Genomic DNA, 22173 nt, shown 5'->3' with positions numbered 1-22173 from the left:
CCAGGCAGAACTGTTACAAACACTTTCACAAAGCACTGTTCTGCCAATAATTATCATTTCCTATCTTCTCCTAAAGAATTTTATATGTACTGTATGCACTCAGAATATCAGCATTAGAACCTTACTACCAGATCTTGATTAATTCTTGCAATTACCTTAGAAGTTCATGAGCCCAAAGATCTGAGGGGTGACACTTCTTTGCAAAGTGCCTTATTCACAGTTTTACCAATTTCTAATCCAATGAAAGTTCTGATTTTGTGTGATGAAACCTTTGTTTAAATAACAGTTAACAGCATGGCAGAGAGGCACAGACCAGGATTGCTGTCAGACTTAATCCACTCCAGGGATATGTTTTGCAGTACAAGCGCACACCAGGGCTACTACACTTACCATACTAATCAGTATTTAGGTTCAGAGATTTAACTCCAAACAGATTGTATCTGCAGAGCTCTTCAGTCCATTTGAATTATAGATGCAAAAGTCTTGGCCAAATGCTATGTTTAACAAACAAGTTGTAAAAAGATACTCAGACAGCATTCACTGGTAACCTTCCTGTTTGCTGCCAGCATCACCACTCTGCACCTCTCCTCTCCGTGCCTTCAGTAATCACTTGAGTATTTTTACATGTGTTTTCCTGCAAATACTGCTGTAGTTTCTTACCAAACCCTCCTGAACTCGTAAACCATTGTAATGTCGATAAGGAAACAGTAAACTTACATTTAAATTGTATACTTGTCTGGTACACACACAAGCATAGTTACGCACAATGTATACTTAAACAGGTGTGTATAATGAAATGTTTTCTTTTCTTTGGCCTTTCATCTACTCATGATTTCACCTGAAGATAATTCAGTCAGTGGTGTCACAATTCTATTTAGTTCCTCTTTTTCTACTTTTCCTTTTTCTTTCATAAAGTTTCACATCTGGGGTCCAAGCACTCACACATGCCTCCTGCTTTATTAGGACTACTTATTATAATGAAAAATGCTTCTGCAAGCAATTGTTGCACACGGAGGCCTTGCAATTTAGTTGATTTTCCAGTTAACATTTCAAAATATTTTTATCTTTAGCTTTTCGCTAAAGGGTCTTCAGACTTCATACCCAAATTCATTGCATGCCCAAACTACTGTGTTCCCTTGTACTGTTTAGCCCAAGAAATACTACTAGTACAGAGACTGTAGCTCACTGCATATATGCAGGAAAGAAGGCAGGAGAGCACGGGATGGATGCTCTTAATATTAAGACATCTAGAACAAAAGCTTATTCGTCAGTATTGCCCATAATGCAGCATGATCTTGATGCCATGCCTTTGGCACAGCATGGTCACGATCTGCCAACTGGTGTGTTGTGAGAGAGGACAGTCCATAACAGCAGTTAATGAAAACATTCAAGATATGGTCATGCAGTAGAAATATGTTAAATACTTGCAAGCACACAAAGTTATAAGGCTGGTAACATTGTACCTTTTTATAATTTCATCCAGCAAACTAGGAATTCTGCCTTTTTTTTTTTTTTAACTTAAAAAGTAAGTACAAGTATGGACAAGCCACAGAAGACATAATCTGTATATTAAATTTCATTTCTAAAAATAATATCATTTTAGATGAAGTTCTGAAAGTTGCTATGCATTGTGTGTGATTTGGAGACTAATAAGTGTCTTCGATTTCCCATTTAATTCCAGGATTGTAAATTGCATATGTATATTAAAAAAACCACAAACAAGAGGACAAAAAAAACCCACATCATCCTGAAGGGATACTGATACTGAGTCAGAGTTCATGCAAAGTAAAGATCACTATTGAGTACAATTCCCAATTAAAAAAGTATATATCTATTTATTTCAAGAGCATGCCATCTAGATTGGTTGTGGTGAACACAAAGCTGGACATGAGCCAGCAGTGTGTGCTTGCAGCCCAGAAGGCCGGTTGTATCCTGCATCAAAAGAGGAGTGACGACACGGAGAGGGGGGTCCTCTACTCTGCTCTTGTCAAGCTCCACCTGAAGTACAGCACCCAGGTCTGGGGCTCCCAACACAACAAAGACATGCTATTAGAAATGGTCCAGAAGAGACCATGAAGACAACCAGAGGGCTGAAGCGCCTCTCCCACAGAGACTGGGAGGCTTCCTTAGCTTGGAGAAGAGATGACTACAGGGAGACCACACAGAGGCCTTCCAGTACTTGAAGAGGGAAGCAGGAGAAGAAATGACTTTTTGATATAATAATTATAGGACAATGGGGAATGGCTCTAAACTGAAAGGAGGGAGATTTAGATTACATGCTAGGAGAAAATCCTTTTATCAGAGAGTGGTGAGGAGCTGGTGCAGCTGCCCAGAGAAGCTCCATCCCTGGAGGGGTTCAAGGCCAGGATGGATGGGGCTCTGGGCAGCCTGAGCTGGTGAGGGGCAGCCCTGCCCACAGCAGGGTGCTGGAACAGGATGGGCTTTAAGGTCCCTGCCAATCCAAGCCATTCTATGATTCGGTGATTCAGTACTAACTTACTTGGCAAACACATCACATGCATCTTTCTTTGAAATTCTATTTTCAAAAAAATATATATTATTTCAAAGGAACATGAACAGGAAACATGCTTGGTAGCAGTAACATAGGAACATTTTTTTGTAGTCACTATTTCCTTTTGTAATTTTACATAATCTATAAATACTAAGAGGCCTTAACTCCAGTAACCACTTAGAACAGATGTGAAAGAAGCCAATAAAATATTACCTAGGTAGCAATTCTGTTTGCAGTGGCCTCTTTATTATTGAAGGAATATTACAACGAATAAAAATATTTTAAAAAAAGGACTCACCAAAGGTTCAGCCATTACAACTTCAATTTTCTTTTCAGCCTGAACAGCGAATTCAGCGAAGAGGCTTTTGATGACATACTCGCCAGGTTTTACATCTGGATCAATAGTAATGTTAGACATGATGACGCCTCTCTTTTCCCAAGTGGAAGCAACACTTGGAGAAACTCTTCGTTTATTTACTCTGCTGGGTGGCGTGGAGGCTATTAAAAAAAAGAAGAAAAGAGGAAAAAAAAGTGAGCTGTAAAGCAGAACTTCTAAATAATGGCACTTCTTGATACTTTCTCATCCACCACATAAATGTATCGACACAGTATATTCTGTATCTCAGAAAGAAACACCCAGAAGTCCTTTTCAACTGTTACTTTGCATTTGATAGGAAATTCCACTCAAATGTTTGATATGGGAGTATAACATAAACTCTTTTTATTACTGATTGCCTCAAGGTGTGTGAACAGCCTCATTCAGAACATAACTAGTTGATGACCAATAGACAGACTTTAATATACAGTGTCTTCAGTTCAAGTATGGCTAAAAATCAAAAGTTCAATTTGTAGGACCACCTCCCTGTATTGTGAGATGCATCTTCTTGAGGTGATGCTTATAAACCATCTAAGTGCAAGGTTCTACTTGGTCTACAAGAAATGCCTCTTGGCAACTTATGGCTGCAATATGATTTTTCCAAAGATACTGCAAGTTCCTTCCAGAGATGTCACACTCAATATTTTTCTCCACTCTTGTGGTTTAACCCAGCCAGTGGCTAAGAGCCACAAAGCAGTTTGCTCACACCCACCACCCACCAAAGTGGGACAGCACAGAGAAACGGAAAAAGGGTAAAATTAATGGGTTGAGAGAAAAACAGAAATGGAAGGGAAATGGTAATAATAACAGCAATAATAGAATACACAGAACAAGTGATGCACAATGCAATTGCTCACCAGCTCCCCACTGTCCGATGCTCAGCCAAGCACTGAGCAGCAGCAGCCTCCTCCCCCTGGCCAGTTGTTTCTCAGCATGACGCCAGTTGGTACAGGACATGCCTTTGGCCAGTCTGGGTCAGCTGTCCTGGTGCTGTCCCCTCCCAGCCCTTTGTGCTCCCCCCCACCTCCACCCCCCCCAGCTCCTTGCTGGCAGGGCAGCACAAGAAGCTGAAACAACCTTGGCTCTGTATAAGCACTGCTCAGCAACAACTAAAACACTGGTGTGTTATCAACATTATTCTCATCCTAAATCCAAAACACAGCATCATACTAGGAAAATAATTAACTCTATTTCAGCTGAAACCAGGACATCCCTTGAACAAAAAATCTTGAAGACTTATCCCCTACCAGCCATATAAAATAACTGATTGATATATTAGTCTCTCTCTCTCTAACAGAGCTTTCACTCGTCTACTGAAATTGACATACGCTGAGACTGCATAATATTTATCCACTTTGAATTTAGCATTTCCTCCCCAAGCACTTGAAAGCATTTCTTTCCTTTTACCACAGCTGCCATCTGACATGACTTGCAGTATCAAAATTCAGGTATTACAACTCACTGTTCAAAGTGCTTATTACATCCATGGCAATTAAGGGAAACAATAATGATTCTCATACTGCACACACAAAATCAAAATACTTACTGGCTTACTAAGTTTTTTTAAATATTAGAAATTGAAGTTAAGACTTCTTGTGATACCGAGATTTCCTGTGTGACAAACTGAAGGGAAGGAACCTGCTTTAGCAAAGGGGTTGGATGAGATGAGCTCCAGAGGTCCCTCAATACCTATGGTTCTTGTGTTTCCTACTCATACTAGGATTTTCTTATAACGGTTGTACAGGGAGTCTAATATCTGTCTGTTTTACTTATTACTTAGATTTGCCCAGATAAAGCTCCGTGGGCTTTATGTGATTAAAACGGTGTTGAGATGCACTTTACCAATTCTTCTTAATTTTCAAAACATTCACTTGTTTTCAATTTGTGCAAACGCAATTCCTATCTGCTAAATATTATCCACAACTTTCACTCAATATATTTTCATTCTTCACCCGTGAAAATACTGGTTATCCTGGAAACCAGGTCTCAGAATCTGCTTACAGCCTTCCCAAGTCTGCCTCTAAATCCTTCAGAATTTCTTCTCTAACTTCAGAAAGTTACGTCTGAAATAACACAGGTTTCCTCAACTTCCACAGAAAGTATCCATGTATCAAATGCACTACTAAAGCTGACAGAAGTGCTTTATGAAGTGAAGCACATGAAGTGAAATGCATGAATGGTCCTAATTATCTCAGTCTCTAAAGAAAAAGGATATTTCCTTTGCTTCAGCTTGTTAGTATGTATGATCTATGTTTTTCCTTTTAAGTATTTGCTGCTCAAACCATCATTGTTAAGAAAAGATAAGCAGTACACTATGAGCAATATGTATGTTTTCCCATACGTAAACCACCATATGCCCTCTTACAGACAGAAAGGAAATGCCAGAATCACACAGTTGAGTTGCCAGTATTCAGGGGGCACAGCAGGTGATGTGCCAGAACACCCAGCACACAAGCACACCTGCCACAAGTCATAATGTGCTTCAGAACATCCTGTAAGGCTTCCATCTAACTTTTTGGTCTTGGTGACAAAGACACTGAAATATATGTGCACACAATGCAGGCAACAAGAGCTAGGAAGTGCTGCCAGGCTCCAGATCCCCTCAGTGGAAAGTCACACCAAGGTTTTTGGGAAGAGACCAAAGCACCTGCAATAAGGAAAGACAACAATCCAAAACACCTAACTTGAAAGGAAAACTCTTTTCTTATCCCACTTAAACCTATTAGCACAGAGTTTAAGCACCTCATAAGAAAACAAGCCCAGTTTGTTTCCCTACAAGCTCTCTGTGCTTGTTCAGCCATGTTCATGCCATTCTTAGACCCCAATCCTTCCAAAGGCAGCAAAGGAAATGAAATAGATATGTTATGGGTCAAGACACGAGGACAGAAAAGGAGAAACGGAGGGAAGCAACCTTCCTCACCTCAGCAGGTGACCAGCAGAAACACCAGGTTTCTGAGCTTTACAAAACTGAAGCCTTCCATATTCACCAAACATAAATAACAATTTTTTATTTATTTTCTTTCAAGTGTCTAATTTGGAAAGGCCTAAAGAGTTGTAAAGATAAGTAAACCAGAAGTTTCAGGTACTAAGGTGCCTAAAAGCTGAAGTATCCAACAGATTTCACATATTTCTATGTAAGCAGTTCTTTCTATCCTAAATACGAGCATTCATAAGAAAGTCAATGCTTTGTTCTACTCAACAGCAGCTTTACTGTCTTCATTGTTTTAAATCACACACATGGAAGCTGAAAGAAATGGGAGAATTGTAAACAATCCCTTGAGCATTGCTAGCTGCACTGGATCAGAAAGGAGTTACTGAAGCATCTGCTTTGGCTCCTTGTAGCCTTGCCTACTGGAGCGTACCACCATGCCCAAATAACTGGGCAGAGGGCTTGGCAGTGATTGCCATCACTGCTGTCCAGCACATGTTCCTCAACAAGAGCTGGAACTTTGTGCCTCTGCATGGAAACTGAGCGAGAATAACATACTTCTTAACCCATAACTCTCTAACTTTGTTTTGTGTAGGCAAGTCTTAAAAGTGTATTTACAAAATACACTTCTGTATCCAGCCTTTAAAAGATGACCTTAGAAAGCATCTGTCACTAAAGAAAAAAATAATGAGATCTGATCATCCTCACAGTACTTTATTTACTTTGCACCAACCAATTCTCAATAAGAGGCCACAGAATCTCTCCCCCAAGTCCATCTGGCTCAAACCCCATTCAAGCAGGGACACCACAAGCAGGGTGTCCAGGCCCATGCGGCATTGGGAGATCTCCAAGGGAAAGACCCCTCAGCCTTTGGGCAGCCTGATCCAGTTTGTGCCTATTGCCTCTTATCCTGGCACTGAGCACCACTGAAAGCCTGGCTCTACCTCTTTTTGCATTCTCCCTTTAGGTATCTATGGACACCAATGAGATATCCCTGAAACTCCTCTTCCCCTTGCTAAGCAGGCCCACCTTTCAGCCTTTCCTCACAGGAGCAGCTGCTGCAAACCCCACATTATCTTGGACTCTTCCCAGTATGCCCAAGTCTCTAATGTCTCTGACTTTATTATGAAAGACACAAAACAGCATCTCTTGTTCAGGATGAGGTCCCAAGACTATTCAGGTTGATCTAAAACCAGACATAAGGTGAACAAAGCCACAAATACCTGCAGTACAGCTAACTGCTGGATTCACATGCACAAATCTTTCAATTGGTAATGAATTCTCACTCTCCACCAAATAAATAAAATAAAATAAAATAAAATAAAATAAAATAAAATAAAATAAAATAAAATAAAATAAAATAAAATAAAATAAAATAAAATAAAATAAATTGATGCAATTACAAACAATGTCATGAGAAAGTTAGAAATACAGTAGGTTTCTTGAAGTACCAGCATACTCAAGTAGCTGGATAAAAGACTAGGATTTACTTTAATCTGTGAACTTGCTGAGGACTCTTAATAACTGTGTATGACAATGGTTGTGGTTTTAACTGCCATGTAAAACCAGATATTTAACTTAACATGAAACAGGAAAAAAAATACAAAGGAGGGAAAACAGGGAGGGAGTTGATCTGTGTTTAATAAAAGGATATATATACAGTAGTTCTTTAAAGGAAAGCCAAAATCTATTATCAGATTTCTCAACTAGGTCAGACTACATGATTATCTGGTATAATTACGTTCAGTGCTATTCATGAACTTGCAATTGATAACATTCTAAAAAGGATGCGTGTGGATTTTAAACAGCATATTTAATGGAGAAATCCCATTACAGGGTAGGATTAAATATTTTCTTCCTCCTCCTCCCTGCCACCAAAGCATTATCTTTTGCCTGAGAAAATTTAAGTTACAAACATCGTTTTGAAGCTCAAAACTAAGGAACAGTCTGCAGCACTTCAGACAAACTCTGGAACCAAAACCCACAGCACTCACAACAGTCTGATAACAGAAAACTACTTTCATAAACTTCTTGAAACACTGGGTGCTATTCACTTGAAACAATATCCTGTTTGTTTGTTCCAATGCGAGCTAGTGCTACGTGGGAAATTTGGAAGCAAGTGCCCCTGAAGAGCTGTAGGAAATATCTGTTAAACAGTATTGTTTGGTTGCTAGGGACACGCCAAATTGTTTGGATAGTTTCAAGGAACAGTAAAACAATACAAAGGATAATTAGACAGACAACGCACTCCTAGGTCAAAAGGCAACACATGCTGATGGATGTTAAATTAGCAACAAAATTTCTTCATGGTAAACACCTACCAAAGTTTACTTAATACCAAAGTTGATGGTATTTTTATCATCCTGCTTCTCTTTGTATAGTCCAAACACATCAAGTGGCTGAGGATATAAATGGCGTCCCATATACACCAGTAAGGTTATTCGGGACTCACACATACCTGAGCAGGTACCCAAGGTAACTGATGAGGTACCCAAGGTAACTGATGCACATCAACCCGTGGCAATGTGGGAGCACAACTGATTTCACAGCTAACATACAATGAGGTTTTATATTCTTTTTTGGTACAGTTTTCCACTCAGTTAAGTGCTGACCCTCCTCACTTGCTTTCAATAATACTGGGTGACTCACATCAGCTACCTGAAATTTGCTCTGCTTGAGTTGCTACTGCTTCTCAGAAGGCTGGAATGTTTGGTTGGACAGAAGCAGAACTTGTAACAAAGATCCGTCCTCTTTCAAGATGGTTGCAATTACATCTGAAGTTATTTTTATTTCTTTTAAATAAAAAATATATATTTATATATAATATAAAATAATTATAAAGCTCAACACACTTTGGAGAAGGCCTCCATCATTCTCATCAAACTGATTATGTACTTAGTTGCTACGTTTGGCTCATTGCTAAGGTAGTAAGTCATTTTATACAGCTTACATTTCATGATTCATCATTTTATTATTATTTTCACAGCACAGATAGAATCACAGCTACTTCAGGCTTCCTGTGATACTTGTTGCAGAAGAAGGTTTGAAAGTCCAACCGACAATATGACAATTTCAAAAGACTGAAAATATTATCTGCATTTTTACTTAATTGTACTTCAATTAAACTCTTCACAGAATCACAGAATTGTAGGGGTTGGAAGGGACCTCTAGAGATCATCGAGTCCAACCCCCTGCCAAAGCAGGCTCCCTACACCACGTCACACAGGTAGGAGTCCAGGCGGGTCTTCAATATCTCCACAGAAGGAGACTCCACCACCTCCCTGGGCAGCCTGTTCCAGTCTTTGTCTCCTGCTCTGATAAAAATCTAGACTATCTCACTCTACCTCACAGAAGTGAAATTAATATACATGGAACGATATCTGCAACAAATATTGAGTGCTTCATAGCAACAACTCATCATTTACTTAACTAGAGAAACCACTTACTTCCTAATAAGGACCATGATGCGCAATAGAGGCGATCTAATCTGCCCAATAATCACCCCAATACTTCATGAGCAGAGCCAAAATGTTAAGCCTCCCATGTCAAAGCCAGCAGCCTGTTCTCTACAGCAACGTATTTATCTATGTCTGTCAGTCATATATTTACTTAGGTCATGCAGATTTGCTTTCAGAGTGGAGAGGGGAAGACACAGTGGGTATCCAGCTGGTCTACCTGTGTTACACAAGCTTGTGATGCTGCAAGAACAGCCATGGGAACCTCCTCAGCTTCTGTCCAAACATGCACCACTAGTGCTACTGCATGGAGCCTGTTCCCAAGCTGAATATATTGACCTATTAGCTCCAGCTGCACTGAGCACCAGCTGACCTTATGCACAGCCAGCACATCTGCACACACAGTGCTGGGCGGCTCCTCGGTTCAGCAGCATCACTCAGCCCAGAGCTGGCTCCAGTTGGGCACTGCAGCAGAAAGCCTCTGCATCTGTCAAGGCTAAGAAATACTGTGCAGCACAGTGAAGCGGAGCCGGCTGCCTTCCAGGTAAAGGGAAAGTGGCACTGAGCTAGATATAGTGACCCACCAGGCATCGTGCTGCATTTATCCAGCCGTCTCCATTGATTTCACCAACACTCATTTATCTGCAAAACGTGATAACAGATTACAGCAAAAGGAAAGAGAAGAAATTCCAGACTTGTAAAATATACACATATACTAATTTTATTCTCTTCCAGATCTCAAGGGAACTTGGTTAGTTCAGCCATACAGGTAGTGTAATGCCGGTAAAGCCAAGTCAAATCTTGCAGTGATAGGAAGTTATACATATATTGATAACTTCCCCTCTGATTCCAAATCAGAACTTGCACTTTTACCTCTGCAGTAAAAAATATTTTCCTACTGACAGCTTATCTAAGGAGCTTCAGAGATCCCAGCCAGAGGCAGGAAAAAATAAATATACCTCTATTTTACATCAATCAATAGAAGATGCATTCATTTCTAGCAGTCACTAACTAGGTATATGAAAAGGATGCCTTGGGAAGGAATAGGTTTTTTGAGCATATTGTGGAAACTGATACTATGACAGCTGAGTTTTCAAGCGGTCTCAAAGAATAGAAACAAAAACCTCACCGCAATCTTCTCAAGTTTCATCATGTAAAGCCATTTTTCTACTGTTACAGAAAATTGACTCAGCTGAAAGAATAGCTGTCAGTGTTGTAGCTACAGGTACTCACATATACCCTGCTTCCTGCCTGCAGCCTCTGAAAACACCTGCAAGAGATTTTAACCTTCCTCAAAACACAGACTACTCTACTAGTAATCTGCAACAGAAATATTACTCCAAGCCAACACAGACATGGCTGAAATTCTAAGGCATAAACTCTTAGTAAGGCAAAATCCAGCTTTCTGCTATCTGCAACAGATTGCAGCCCCCTTAGCAGATACAAGTTGCTACTGATGATCTTCATGTTTGAAGTTCTTCACAACTGGCAGCTTTTCTGTTCCCAAGTAGTCTTTTTTCTCCACTACTGTTAAGACCTCTGACAATTTCACTTGGTACAATGTTGTCTAGAAACCTAATGTCACCAAAAACAGAGAGAAGAGAGCAGAAATCAAATTATTACTTCAAATTCCAAGGTGCTGCTTTTCTTTATAAAAATAATGAGTTTAAGAAGAGAGAAACTGGACTCGTATCCTCCCCAAGTAATTCTACCATACTACCATAAAGGTAGTAGCAAAGTAACACATGTTATCTTCATACGGTAAATATGGAATTGTTATTGAACAGGAAGAAGAGTCACGTATATCACATATATCACTTACAGGCATCTGAATCAGATGTGCAGGTATTTTCTACCTATGGAAGGCAGAAAACAGAAATAACTTTCTTAAGAAATATCATGGCTGAAAAAGAGGTCAGCTCTGCCATGAGGACAGTGCCTGGTCCTTTAGGGCAGCCAGTCAGCAGTGGAACAGCAGCTGCTGCCAGGCTTTCAATGTCTGCCCATAGAGAACATCAGACCAGAGAGCTGCAAATGCTCCTACAAGCTGCAGTCTCAAAGACCCCTGCTGCAAATCAGCTGACCTCCCACACTACATAATTCTAATCAGCAGGAGATGGCAAAGGGGAATGTGGGGCCTATGATACAAGTAGCTGTCTCTGAAAGGAAGAAATTGAAAATCTAAGAAACCAAACCAGAAAAATATCCCTAGAATGTCTTATCAAACTAATTTTACCATATTTACATTTTTTAAAATCACAAGAGTTAGAACCTAGAAAGGAAATACTGGTGGAGACTGCTACAAGCACACGCACAAAGAATTACAGCTCCTCTGGAAATCATTTTGTAGAGCCTTCTATGGCAGGCCATGTATGCAAAGCAGTATTGGACAGGAAAAAGAAGATATTTGTGGGTAGGTTGGATAGCGTAGGGTACCAAAAGACCAAACCATACACACACAGTTTGAAAACAACATGACAAAGCACAAAGATTTGTCCAGAGGAAGAGGAAATTGATTTAAACTAAGTTGTCTCAAGTCTTGCCCAGTCATTCTTGATTACAGCATGACATCAGGAAATCCTGACCATAAAAGTGTCAGAGCACTAAAATGGCAGTTTATATAATTTCTTTTGTAGAAGAACTGCCAGAACAGAAACCCTCCTCAGAAAAACTATTTCCATTAAAGAAAAAAGTATTTTGAATTGAAACCTTCATTCAGACATCAAAATTATTTCATCACGTACTGCTAAACTGCCAACGTATTTAACAAGCTTTGTTTCACTCCCAGACAGCTGTTTGCATGCAAGATCAGCTTAGAAAACCAAAAAACACTACAAGTTTTGGTTCCTTTTAATACTTGTTCCTGTATCATAATATTGGGCTTCTACAGTGAAAGTCTTACCTCTGGTAACAATGCAACAAAGTGATTCTATTCCCACAGGATTAAACTGCAGAAGTGCTTAAGGCATTTAATAGAGCTTTATCTCATGTTTATGTCTTATTTAAAATCACTACTGCAACAGAAGTAATGATTACAACTTTCCTTTAAATACGGAAAGTGGGGACAGAATGGTGTGACTTTGGCTTGTTATCTTGGTTCTTCTGATCCATGTGCCCTCAGGAAAATGTAAACTGAGCTCCCAAGAGGCCTGAGCCAGCAGTATTCCCTAACTTTCAAAGGGAGCCATTAGCACGGGTTCATGGCCATACCAGTTGTGGTCATAGGGTTTTTAGACAGCACTACCAAATTAATACGTTTAACAGCAGAGGCCATAGCCTGTGAACGCCCTGCAGACATGCCCTTATTCTCTTCATTCCAACTCTTGCAGTCGAGAGGACAACTCAAGGAGGTCGGCTCAGGTAGCAAGCTATCTGGCATTGATTCCAACTATTCACACCATCTAATTCTTCTCTACAAACACAAGCAATTAGAACTTTATCAATGATGTAAAAGCTGAATATTTTGATACTATCTCACAGTTCATTGTTATGGCTGCAGCATTCAACCAAACTTTACCAGTAAAAACCCAAAATATATGTATGTGTATATATATATATGTATGTATTTATATATGTATGCATGTGTATGTGTGTGTGTGTGTATATATATATATATATATGTGTGTGTGTGTGTGCGTGCTATCAGTGCTTGGATAAATGATGTTAAGTTAAAAAGCACAAAGGAGGTGAAGGCAGCAGTGGGAAGATAAACCAGACAGGACAGGAAGAAGGAAAGAGAATTCCAGATTTCCATATACATTGTTCTGTAAGTTAAGAAAACACACATTTCCATAGCAACGACAAGACTGAATTTCTTCTAAATATCTATTTTTATTGCATGCTCACTACATGAGGAGGAGGGAAAGCACAGACTAAACTCTATATGTAAAGCTTTAAGGAGTAGTACCTAAAAAAAGGAAGTGGTGGACGGAGCACTGACGGAATCCAAACACACTGATACATGGCTGCACAGACAGCTGATTTCTAACTATCATTCCCATAACCAGCAGAAACCAGCAGCTCCTGCAAGGAGTTTCCTGGCCCTGCACAACCCAAGGTAGTTGGTTTTATATCCCTCTCCCTTCTGCTCGTTCCCGGCTTCTGAGAAAAGAGCAATTCCTGCTCCTTGCAGAAAGAGGAAAAGACTTTTGCTCATTATCCTCATTATGCTCATTATCCTCAATTAATCTCATTAATGTCAATCTGATACCTTTCCTGAGTTAGTGCTAGAAGTAATGAGTATTAGCAGCTTTGTTGTAAAAAGTGATTTGCAAAAAACTCCGGAGCATCAGTTGTAAAGTAGCCAATAACTTCATATCGTGCACTTTTTAATCTATAAAGAGACAGTATCATTTTCTTTTCAACTGTTGCATGTAAGTATGTTAGTATATCAGATGAAAACTATGTCTACAAAGCTTGAAGACAAATTACGTTAGCCTCGATTGGGTCTATTTAAAGAACATTTCCCCATCTTTCATAGTACAGCTTACGTTTCCTTGTGATGACACGTGCAGATCTCATAAGATTTTTGTGAAGTCAATGTTTCCAAGTGAGCTGTCGTCTTTTGCGTGTTTCTGTTTCCCAAATGTACTCCCTTTCATTCACTGAACTCCACGGGACACCAGCAAAGTCAACTGCAGGGCTGGTGAGGCTCTAGAATGTTCGTCTGCAGGTCTGTTTTTGTGGGGAAAAAAAACTTGTTGAATGTGAAAATGAGGAAATATGTAGATGACTGAGCACTGCACTCTGGGATGGAAACACAAACTTATTTTGTTTCTATGATTAGCAACTGTTTTGACATTCCTTTGCACTTCTGAAGTCTTGGTGTAACAGCATAACGCAGCACTGAGCTCTAACGAAGCCCTACTTAAAGATCTTCTTACATCAGTAAGCATGAGACACTTAGACCTCTTTCTGGATCTCCTGAAGAAATTTCTCTGCGCTTACCGCAAATATAAGTAAACCAACCCAATAAGAATCTGCAGTTTTGCATCTTCTTAGAAAATAGACAACCAGCTTCAGGGCTTTGAGCCTTCAGAGAAAGTAGCAATGCAAGGGCACGGCACAAGACACGCTGTAAATGCTCACACGGCATTCAAACCGCACCCAGTGCTAGAACCGGACCTCTGAAAGAAGACAATACCAAGTGTGGTGCAGTGCTATTCTTAGCTACTGTAAACACACCAAGCTTTCAGAACTAACAGCCTCTTTGTCAGATCCTGGGGAGGAGGCTGGTCACATCTGAAACAAAAATAGGTTATCATATGCTTGGCCATGGAACTCCAAAACGCATGGTTAAACTGCTTGTTCAAAAGATTTGGGCTGTGCTGTACTGGAATTAAAAGGCAAAAGAAAAAGGATTTTTTCTTCTAGCTTTCTCTGTCTCCACTTAAACCATCACACAGGTTACTGACCAGAAGTAGTGCAGATCAGCAGGCAACGCTCCCACCTCCTAAACTTCAACATATAAACATACTAGCACACCTGAAACCCATGCAATGCTTGCTTCATCCTTGTTCTGCTATTCTGTTACTAAAAACGTTTTCACATGTTGCCCAAATATTCCTACTCAGCGCTGGAAACGTTGTCTTTTCTCGTGAAGTTTTTGAACCTCAGCCTCATCAGTATGTGAGGCACACAGGGAAAATCTGTATGTACTCTAAGAAAACACACTACTTCATTAATCACTCTTAAGTAGTAAGATACAGATTTCATTAATAAGATGAGAACGACTCTGCTTGCAGAGGATGGCAAGCATAGAGGAAGGAAAACAAGTTGTGCTTGGCAGCTGCAGTGACTACAGATTTCGGCAGGGATTAGGGCCTGGAGACTGACCGCAGTGCCACAAACAGTGCTTCAGTGCTGACATCTGGAACGGGACCAAATCAAGCTATGAAATGGAACAAGCCTTGGTCACCCTTGAGTTACACTATAAGCCAGTGCCCTAGAAATTGGAGTTGCATGTTCAAAGCTCGTCATTCATCTTTCCTCGCTGACATGGGATTTAAGTTTGTACGGTCACATATTGATATCACCGTAAAATACTGTGATACTTTTTGTCATGCCATAAAAATCTAGTCGCTACAGGGCAGGAGTCAAGTGGATGAGGAGAGCCCATTGGATGCCTGAGGACTGAAACAGTGAAAATCCCATCCAGCACAAATGAGACTGGTGTGCTTTTCAGCACCTTTCTGTCCCTCTAACTCTGAAAGAGCTAAAACTAGACAATATTAATTGTCATTTGTTGGCATTCAGCCATAATAACCTCAAAACTGTAAATATAAAACCAAATTATTCCGAAGGATATGGGACCATATTTTGGGCACCATTAATGTAAATGGTCTTAACAGAAGTAAAGAAGAGATAATAAACCTTGAGAAAGAACTAAAAAAGTCCAATAATATACCTAGCAAAACAGTATCGACACTAAAATCAACTAAGGAAGCAGAACTTCAAGTCTTTAGAATAAGCAGTGTGTACATGTTTGATTCTGAAAACTTGCATAACCTCTACCAAAGCCCTGCATAGGGGGCATACAAGAGGAAGACAGCATCTGGGTACAGTGAGATTCAGTACCAATGAGATTCATTCTTAGTTAACACCCCTATTCAGTCTGTCACAAGTTCTTGTATCCCAAACAGCTATCCAAGAAACTTTGACCATCTCAGCCAGATCTCAGTACAGCTGGGCTATCTTCTTTTCTCTTCTTTGCTGTCATCAAAATGAAGCATCAGTTGCCAGCCTGCCTTTTTTCCAGGACAAGACCCCATTTGTAGCTGAAAGAACAGTACAAATCTGGTGATGTTTGGCCCAACTGCTGTGTCCTGCTGACAGCTGGCACAAACAAGATGTCAAAGAGAGAAAAGAGACAGGTTTCCACTGAGATGTCAGACACTATTTCCTAAGCCCAACACCAGCTCTGCATTAAGACCAGCTAAGCTGATATTGAACAGTAACCCAAATGCACCAGCACCTCACAAACAAGTCCTTCAGATGAGGAATTCCTCTAAGTTCTAGCTCAGCAGTAAAAGCATGGGGATGATGAACAAGGAAAAAAATATATACAATTCATAGGGCTACTTACAGCGCTTTACACATTGTGATGTAACATTTATTTCTAATATCCTTTAATTAGTTAGTATTGACTTGCATGTGTTCAAGGCACTAAAACACCTTTCTGGACCAGCAATAGGCTACAAAGGATGTTTCGTAAGTAATGCTGAAAATATCCCCAGTCCACACAGCAGCTGTGCCCAATGGGCAGGACCAGAGGAGCCATTTATGTCACGTTTCCCTAGAATCTCTTTGAGCAGTAAAATTACTTCTACAACTTGAACAGATTGTTGAAGCAAGAAACATACAAACACCGCTGCTTTTAACAGCAAAATATTTTAGAAGCTCAAAAGGTTGCGTGGTTTATTTCTTTATTGTCTTTCTTTGTTTCTTTCCAAACTCTCAGAGCAGTCTACGTCTATATACACTTGAGAATGGCTCAGTTGGAACCACCGCCAAAGATCATCCAGTCCAACTGCCTATTGAACTATGAATGCCACTGAAGCTATGTACATCGGGAAAACAGTACTCTTCTTCCTCCTTATGTTATCAAGTTCTTTATTCTTAGGAGAAGAATGAGAAAAGTTAAAGAGCAAGGATTTTTGTTTTCAGTCATATGCTTGATCTCTAGCACTGCTTTGAAGTATTATTTATTCAGTATTTACTCTGAAAGGAAGAAAAATTTGTGCTATGTATATTGTCTGCTTTTAACTATACCCATCAATGGCACAAAGTCTAAATGCTGACGTAAATAATTAAAGGGTCATAAAAAAAATCCATTTCTGTAACTGTACTGAAACATTTTCCAGCTATAAATAATTCAGCATTTTGACCATCTCCATATTTACTTCTTGATCAGTCCATAGCTCCTGGATGAGCCTAGTAAGATTTATCAATATAAAGTTGATGATATTATTTGTTTCTATACCTTAATACCTCAATAATTAATATTCCAATATTAAGCCATTAAAACTATGGAACTCTATGACTTAACAATCTATTTTCTTGTTAGTGCAGCCTGGCAGTTTATTATCCAAAATTGTGTTTCAGTAAATTTCCTTTCATTTTCTCCCCAAAAACACAAAGATATAATGACATCATGACATCTCATGACATCAGTGCAGGCTTAAGGAACATCAGAGTTCAAACAACTCATATTTACAGCATTGCGGCCCTATATACTTTAGGTTACAGGTACCTCATTTGATTTAAAACGGCCTTTTCCTCTTGAAGTTTATATTCACACTTTATTTTGCACTGTATCCAAACTGAATTTAGAAGCTCCCTTTGATTACCTTCATTTCAGCCTGGAGAAGAGGAGGCACAGGGGAGACCTTATAGCTCTCTATAACTTCCTCAAGGGGGGTTGTAGTGAGCTGGGGGTTGGCCTCTTCTCTTGTGTAATCAGTGACAGAACTAGAGGGAATGGTTTTAAGCTGCACCAGGGGAGATTCAGGCTGGACATTAGGAAGTATTACTTCTCGGAAAGGGTAGTGATGCATTGGAATGCACTGCCCAGGGGGGTGGTGGAGTCACCGACCATGAGAGTGTTCAAGAAACGTTTGGATGTTGTGTTGACGAATATGATTTAGCTGGGAAGTATCGGTAATGGTTGGACTAGATGATCTTGTAGGTCTTTTCCAACCTTGACAATTCTGTGATTCTGTGATTATACTTTTCTGACAAATAAGGAAGAATGTACATCTATTTTTTTAAACAATGGATAATTGCAATTATATGCCAACAATATATAACATTGCAAACAATACTTCTGCTCTATAAAACTCTGAAGATTTCAATCACTTTTCTAAATAAATAAATACTGTTCTGTCAGTGATCTCTTAAATGCTGTTAAATCTCCAGTGTCTGAACCTTTCCCCTTCCAATACAAAATCAGCAAAGCAAGAGTTTTAAAAAAAAAGAAAGAAGTCAGCAGAAACAGGATATTTGATATGGGTTGCTGCAGTTGGTTTATCTGGAGCTTTCCTGAAGTTCATGCAGAGCACGCAGTTTGTTCTAGCAATAGCAGCTGACAGAGGGGTTTGTATGTGGGGCACTTTCTCCTTTCAATAGCATTCTCTTCTGCAATCTGAATCATTACGAAATCCAGTTGAGTTATGGGTTTAGCAAAAGGTGTATTGTTTTAATAGAAAGAATGCCCTGAAGGAAAGCTCATTCTAGCATATCTATGCCTGATGAAAATAAATAATGCATGGCCCAACACATATCGTACTTACTACAACGCAGGCAGCTTATTTAAACATTTATATGAAGAACCACACATGACATCATCTTCAAAAGAAATCCTAATTCAAGGTTTTCCATGACAGCATTTAGAAAAGTCCAAAATTAAGGCCTAAAATATTTTAAATCCTCATCTACTTATGATCTCTAAAAACCTGGTCACATCCCATTCTCTGATGAGCCTCCAGGCCCTTACGTCCAATCTACATCAAATTTCCATCAAGTTTTAAAGTACAGAAGGTGGATATCCAACAGATACAGCCAAAGAATGGGAAAAAATACATGCATCAATGTGTTCAGTAGGAGTGAAAGTTATGGAAAAAAGATTCACACAGTCATGCAGAAATAAAATGAGCAAATATAAAGGAAGCTTGTGTGCAGCCCATGTGAGAGCACGGCTCCACAGCCCAGCTGAGCTGATGCACCAGGCACTGAAAGCAGCAGTCGCCATCGTACTCGTGGGCAGCTGGTCCCAGCCCTTCCTGCACATCAGCCCATGCTCCACCCAACTCTGCCTCACCGTAACTCTGGTTTGGCTCATTAAATGAAAGAAAAACTTTCTCCAACTTCCCAAGAAAATTTCTGCTGATGTAATGAATCAAACCTGCTCACTAAAAGGATGAGACAAGCACCACAGGTGGCAGATAAGAAGGTAACATGGTATGGGCAACCTGCTTTGGCAGGGGGGTTGGACTCGATGATCTCTAGAGGTCCCTTCCAACCCCTACAATTCTGTGATTCTGTGACATGTCTGGATATCTGGATCAAAGCCCCTTTTGTGGGGTCAGACACGGAGTGAAGTGTCCATTCTCATACAGCTCACTCTCCAACACCTAATAATGAACTGAAACAGAAGTTCAGCACCTTGGAGACTTTCACTTGGGAGCATCCATTTTTCAGCTGGAGGGTACTGACGATTTGAGCACTTTGAATCACCTTACAGTCTACCTGTCTCCTGCCAGCCTGTTTACTGACCTCTAAGAAAAAAAATAATCCCTCTAAGTAGTTCCTTTTCTTCATATACAAGATTTGATTACACATAACATTAGTGCCACTTCATTCAATTGAATGGATGCCCACGGTGCACATGGCCATCATTAGAGGCCACCAAAGTTCACAAACAAGGCCAAGTACTGAGGCTGCATTCCATCATCCCTTTTTACTCAAAATGCAGATATCAGTTCTCATTTTATTGGGTGGTCAACTGCTGCCATAACTTTGCTTTACCATGACAACTAATTTATGGAGTTTCAGTATATAAGTACTCACTAGCATGACTTTTTAAATACGTGGTGACAATTAACAAAACATTTCCTTCAGAAGGACTAAGCATTATTATTTGGGATGTCTAATGCTGGAGAAATAAAGTTAATAACCTGTTCAATAATGCTTAAAAGGCAACAAATATGATCTCATGAAAAGAAGGTATCTCTTGATAATGAAACAGCGCACATTTTGCTACTGTAACATACACCTGCCACTAGAAATGCCTGCAGGTTCTATGGGCCACCTCTGCTTACTACTGTCTCAAAGGACATTGTGGAGCAGAAGCAATCATGAAGCATTTTAACACTCCTTTCTCCTCCTATGCTTCATTTTTCTTTGCAGTCTAACAGTTACAGGGAAGGAAAGTAGAAATTAAGCAGAGTGATGATTCTTGAAGTATTAACAAACTGTGCATATATTGCTTTAAGCAGAGGCAAGATGCAGGAGAAGCAGTAAAGCTGCCCTCCTGGCAAGTGCATGCCCAGCTATGCAATAGCCCTCAGCCATCTCGTCCCCAAGGACAGGGCCAACAGAAAGAACACTTGTTTGTCACACATTCCCTTCCTATACATGCCCCGGTTAAGACAATTTGAGGTGATGTCATCCTTGTCAGTTAAAGCACACCGTATCATCTGCCATGAAATGAAAAGCCACAGGGCAAAACCATGCCTGTAATATCAAACTTGTTCAATAGCGGAGCAGTAACTCTCCTGAGAGCCAAAAGTCCATTTCTTGTTAACAGAGAAAGCACGCTTCACTTGGGTAATCCTTGGGAAGGAGAGCAGCCCTGAGCCCACATGATTTCACCCCATCACCAGGCAGATGGCTCCAAGCTACCCTGCCAATGCTCAGTAGCTGGAGCTACGCTAATTCACCTCCATTCAGTCTTCTTTCTTTCTGAAGATACATCCTTCAATGAGATAAACAGGACTCGTATCTTTCATGTCACATGTTTTTTCCACCTTTAGGACTCAGATGCATTATAGTGGCTACAACTCCTTAGATACTCAACCCCAAAACAAGCTCACATGAAGTCACCATTCCATCCATCGCTGCAGCAAGCAAACAATCCTTGGGCAGGAACACCCTCCCTACAGCACTGGTTTAAAAGGCCACGCCTGACTCCCTTCAAAAAGAAGTAATGCCTAAAATTGTTGGCAGAGAGACAGCATTCTGAAACTAGGCCATACAAGTGTCACTTCATTGTTGTCAATGAAAGAAGAAAGATCAACTACAATAAAACCTCAGCCAGGCCAGCACTGCAGCACCATTGTGCAAGCTAAGCAAGCCCTCAGCCGGGGTCTGCGGGAGCAGGACATGCTCTGTATGAGCGCTTATATAAACGTGCACAAGCACGTGCACTTCTGCTCTGATACTCCTCGGCATACAGTGTTCTCAAGTTACTTAAAAATTCTTTAAGAAAACACAGGAGAAACCTTTCTTACGTAATCTCTCAGCAGATGCGAGTTTATTGAATTTCCGAGCACATGCTCAACATAAATATTACGTAACTCCTTGCTCTGCACACACTGCATCACTTGATTGGAAAATGTTTGAGGGGACAGAAAGCAAGAGGCCTGGGTGTGAGTTACAGCTCAGGCCTGTGCCCAGCCGCACACCGCAGCAGCTGCAACCGTGTCCGCTCATATGAGTGGAGCCACCACAGCGAGGAACACGGGCTGAAGTGCAGCAGCTCAGCACCATCCCACCTCCTGGCAGGGCCACGGAGCTGCTGCTCACACAGCAGAGGGCACAGGGGGAGCATGATGCTGTGTAGCCTCTCCTCACATACCCTTTGTTACCATCATCGCCCCGTCACAGCCAGCGCTGCTGTCTGGTCACGAGCCTGCAGTTTGCCTTCTTATTGACACAGCACTTATTTAGCCAGCTACAGGCTCAATTTGTTGCGACCGAATGCATCCCGTGTTCTGCTTCAAGTTGGAAATAATATGCATTAGTAAAATCAACCTCAGGGATTCGTGATCCTTTTCACGACATCTTCAACTTGTACTGTTAAATAGATGCTTAAATTACAGTTATTTATGAGTCAGCAAGAACATCAGTTAACCGCAGAGTACAAAGCAGAACCTGGAACAGCTGAACCCTTAAGACAGGCACAAAAGCAGCAGAGGGATGTCAGCTTTGAGATACTCTGGGATTCAAGTTAGAGCTGTCCATCTGGAGGCTGCCAGTCCACAACACAGATCTCAGCATCAGCGCCAGAAGCAAACCGTGCCTGGGCTGCTGGGGCATGCCAGGTGCCGGCATATCCCCAGCCAACAAACACACCGCTAATTCCTTACCAGTCTTTCTGAGCAGAACGTGTGTGCATCACAAA

At 40.5% G+C, this 22173-nt stretch overlaps 1 protein-coding gene across 12 annotated transcripts in view; it reads right to left on the bottom strand.

The window, feature by feature from the left end:
• The window catches only part of FRYL (FRY like transcription coactivator), a 140098-nt gene that overhangs the window by 79762 nt on the left and 38163 nt on the right, over positions 1 to 22173 (bottom strand). For 11 of the 12 annotated variants that reach the window (XM_032444335.1, XM_032444329.1, XM_032444330.1 and 8 more), the window contains one exon: positions 2811 to 3010. In XM_032444335.1, coding sequence (XP_032300226.1) covers positions 2811 to 2930 — 120 coding nt within the window. In that variant the 5' untranslated portion in view covers positions 2931 to 3010. Of the gene's footprint in view, positions 1 to 2810; positions 3011 to 13762; positions 13788 to 22173 lie in introns of those variants that run through there. The other variant, XM_032444334.1, reaches the window with a different exon arrangement.

This window comes from Coturnix japonica, chromosome 4, assembly GCF_001577835.2.
Source record: "Coturnix japonica isolate 7356 chromosome 4, Coturnix japonica 2.1, whole genome shotgun sequence".
Lineage (NCBI taxonomy): Eukaryota > Metazoa > Chordata > Aves > Galliformes > Phasianidae > Coturnix > Coturnix japonica.
This window is presented reverse-complemented; position numbering and strand designations above follow the sequence as displayed.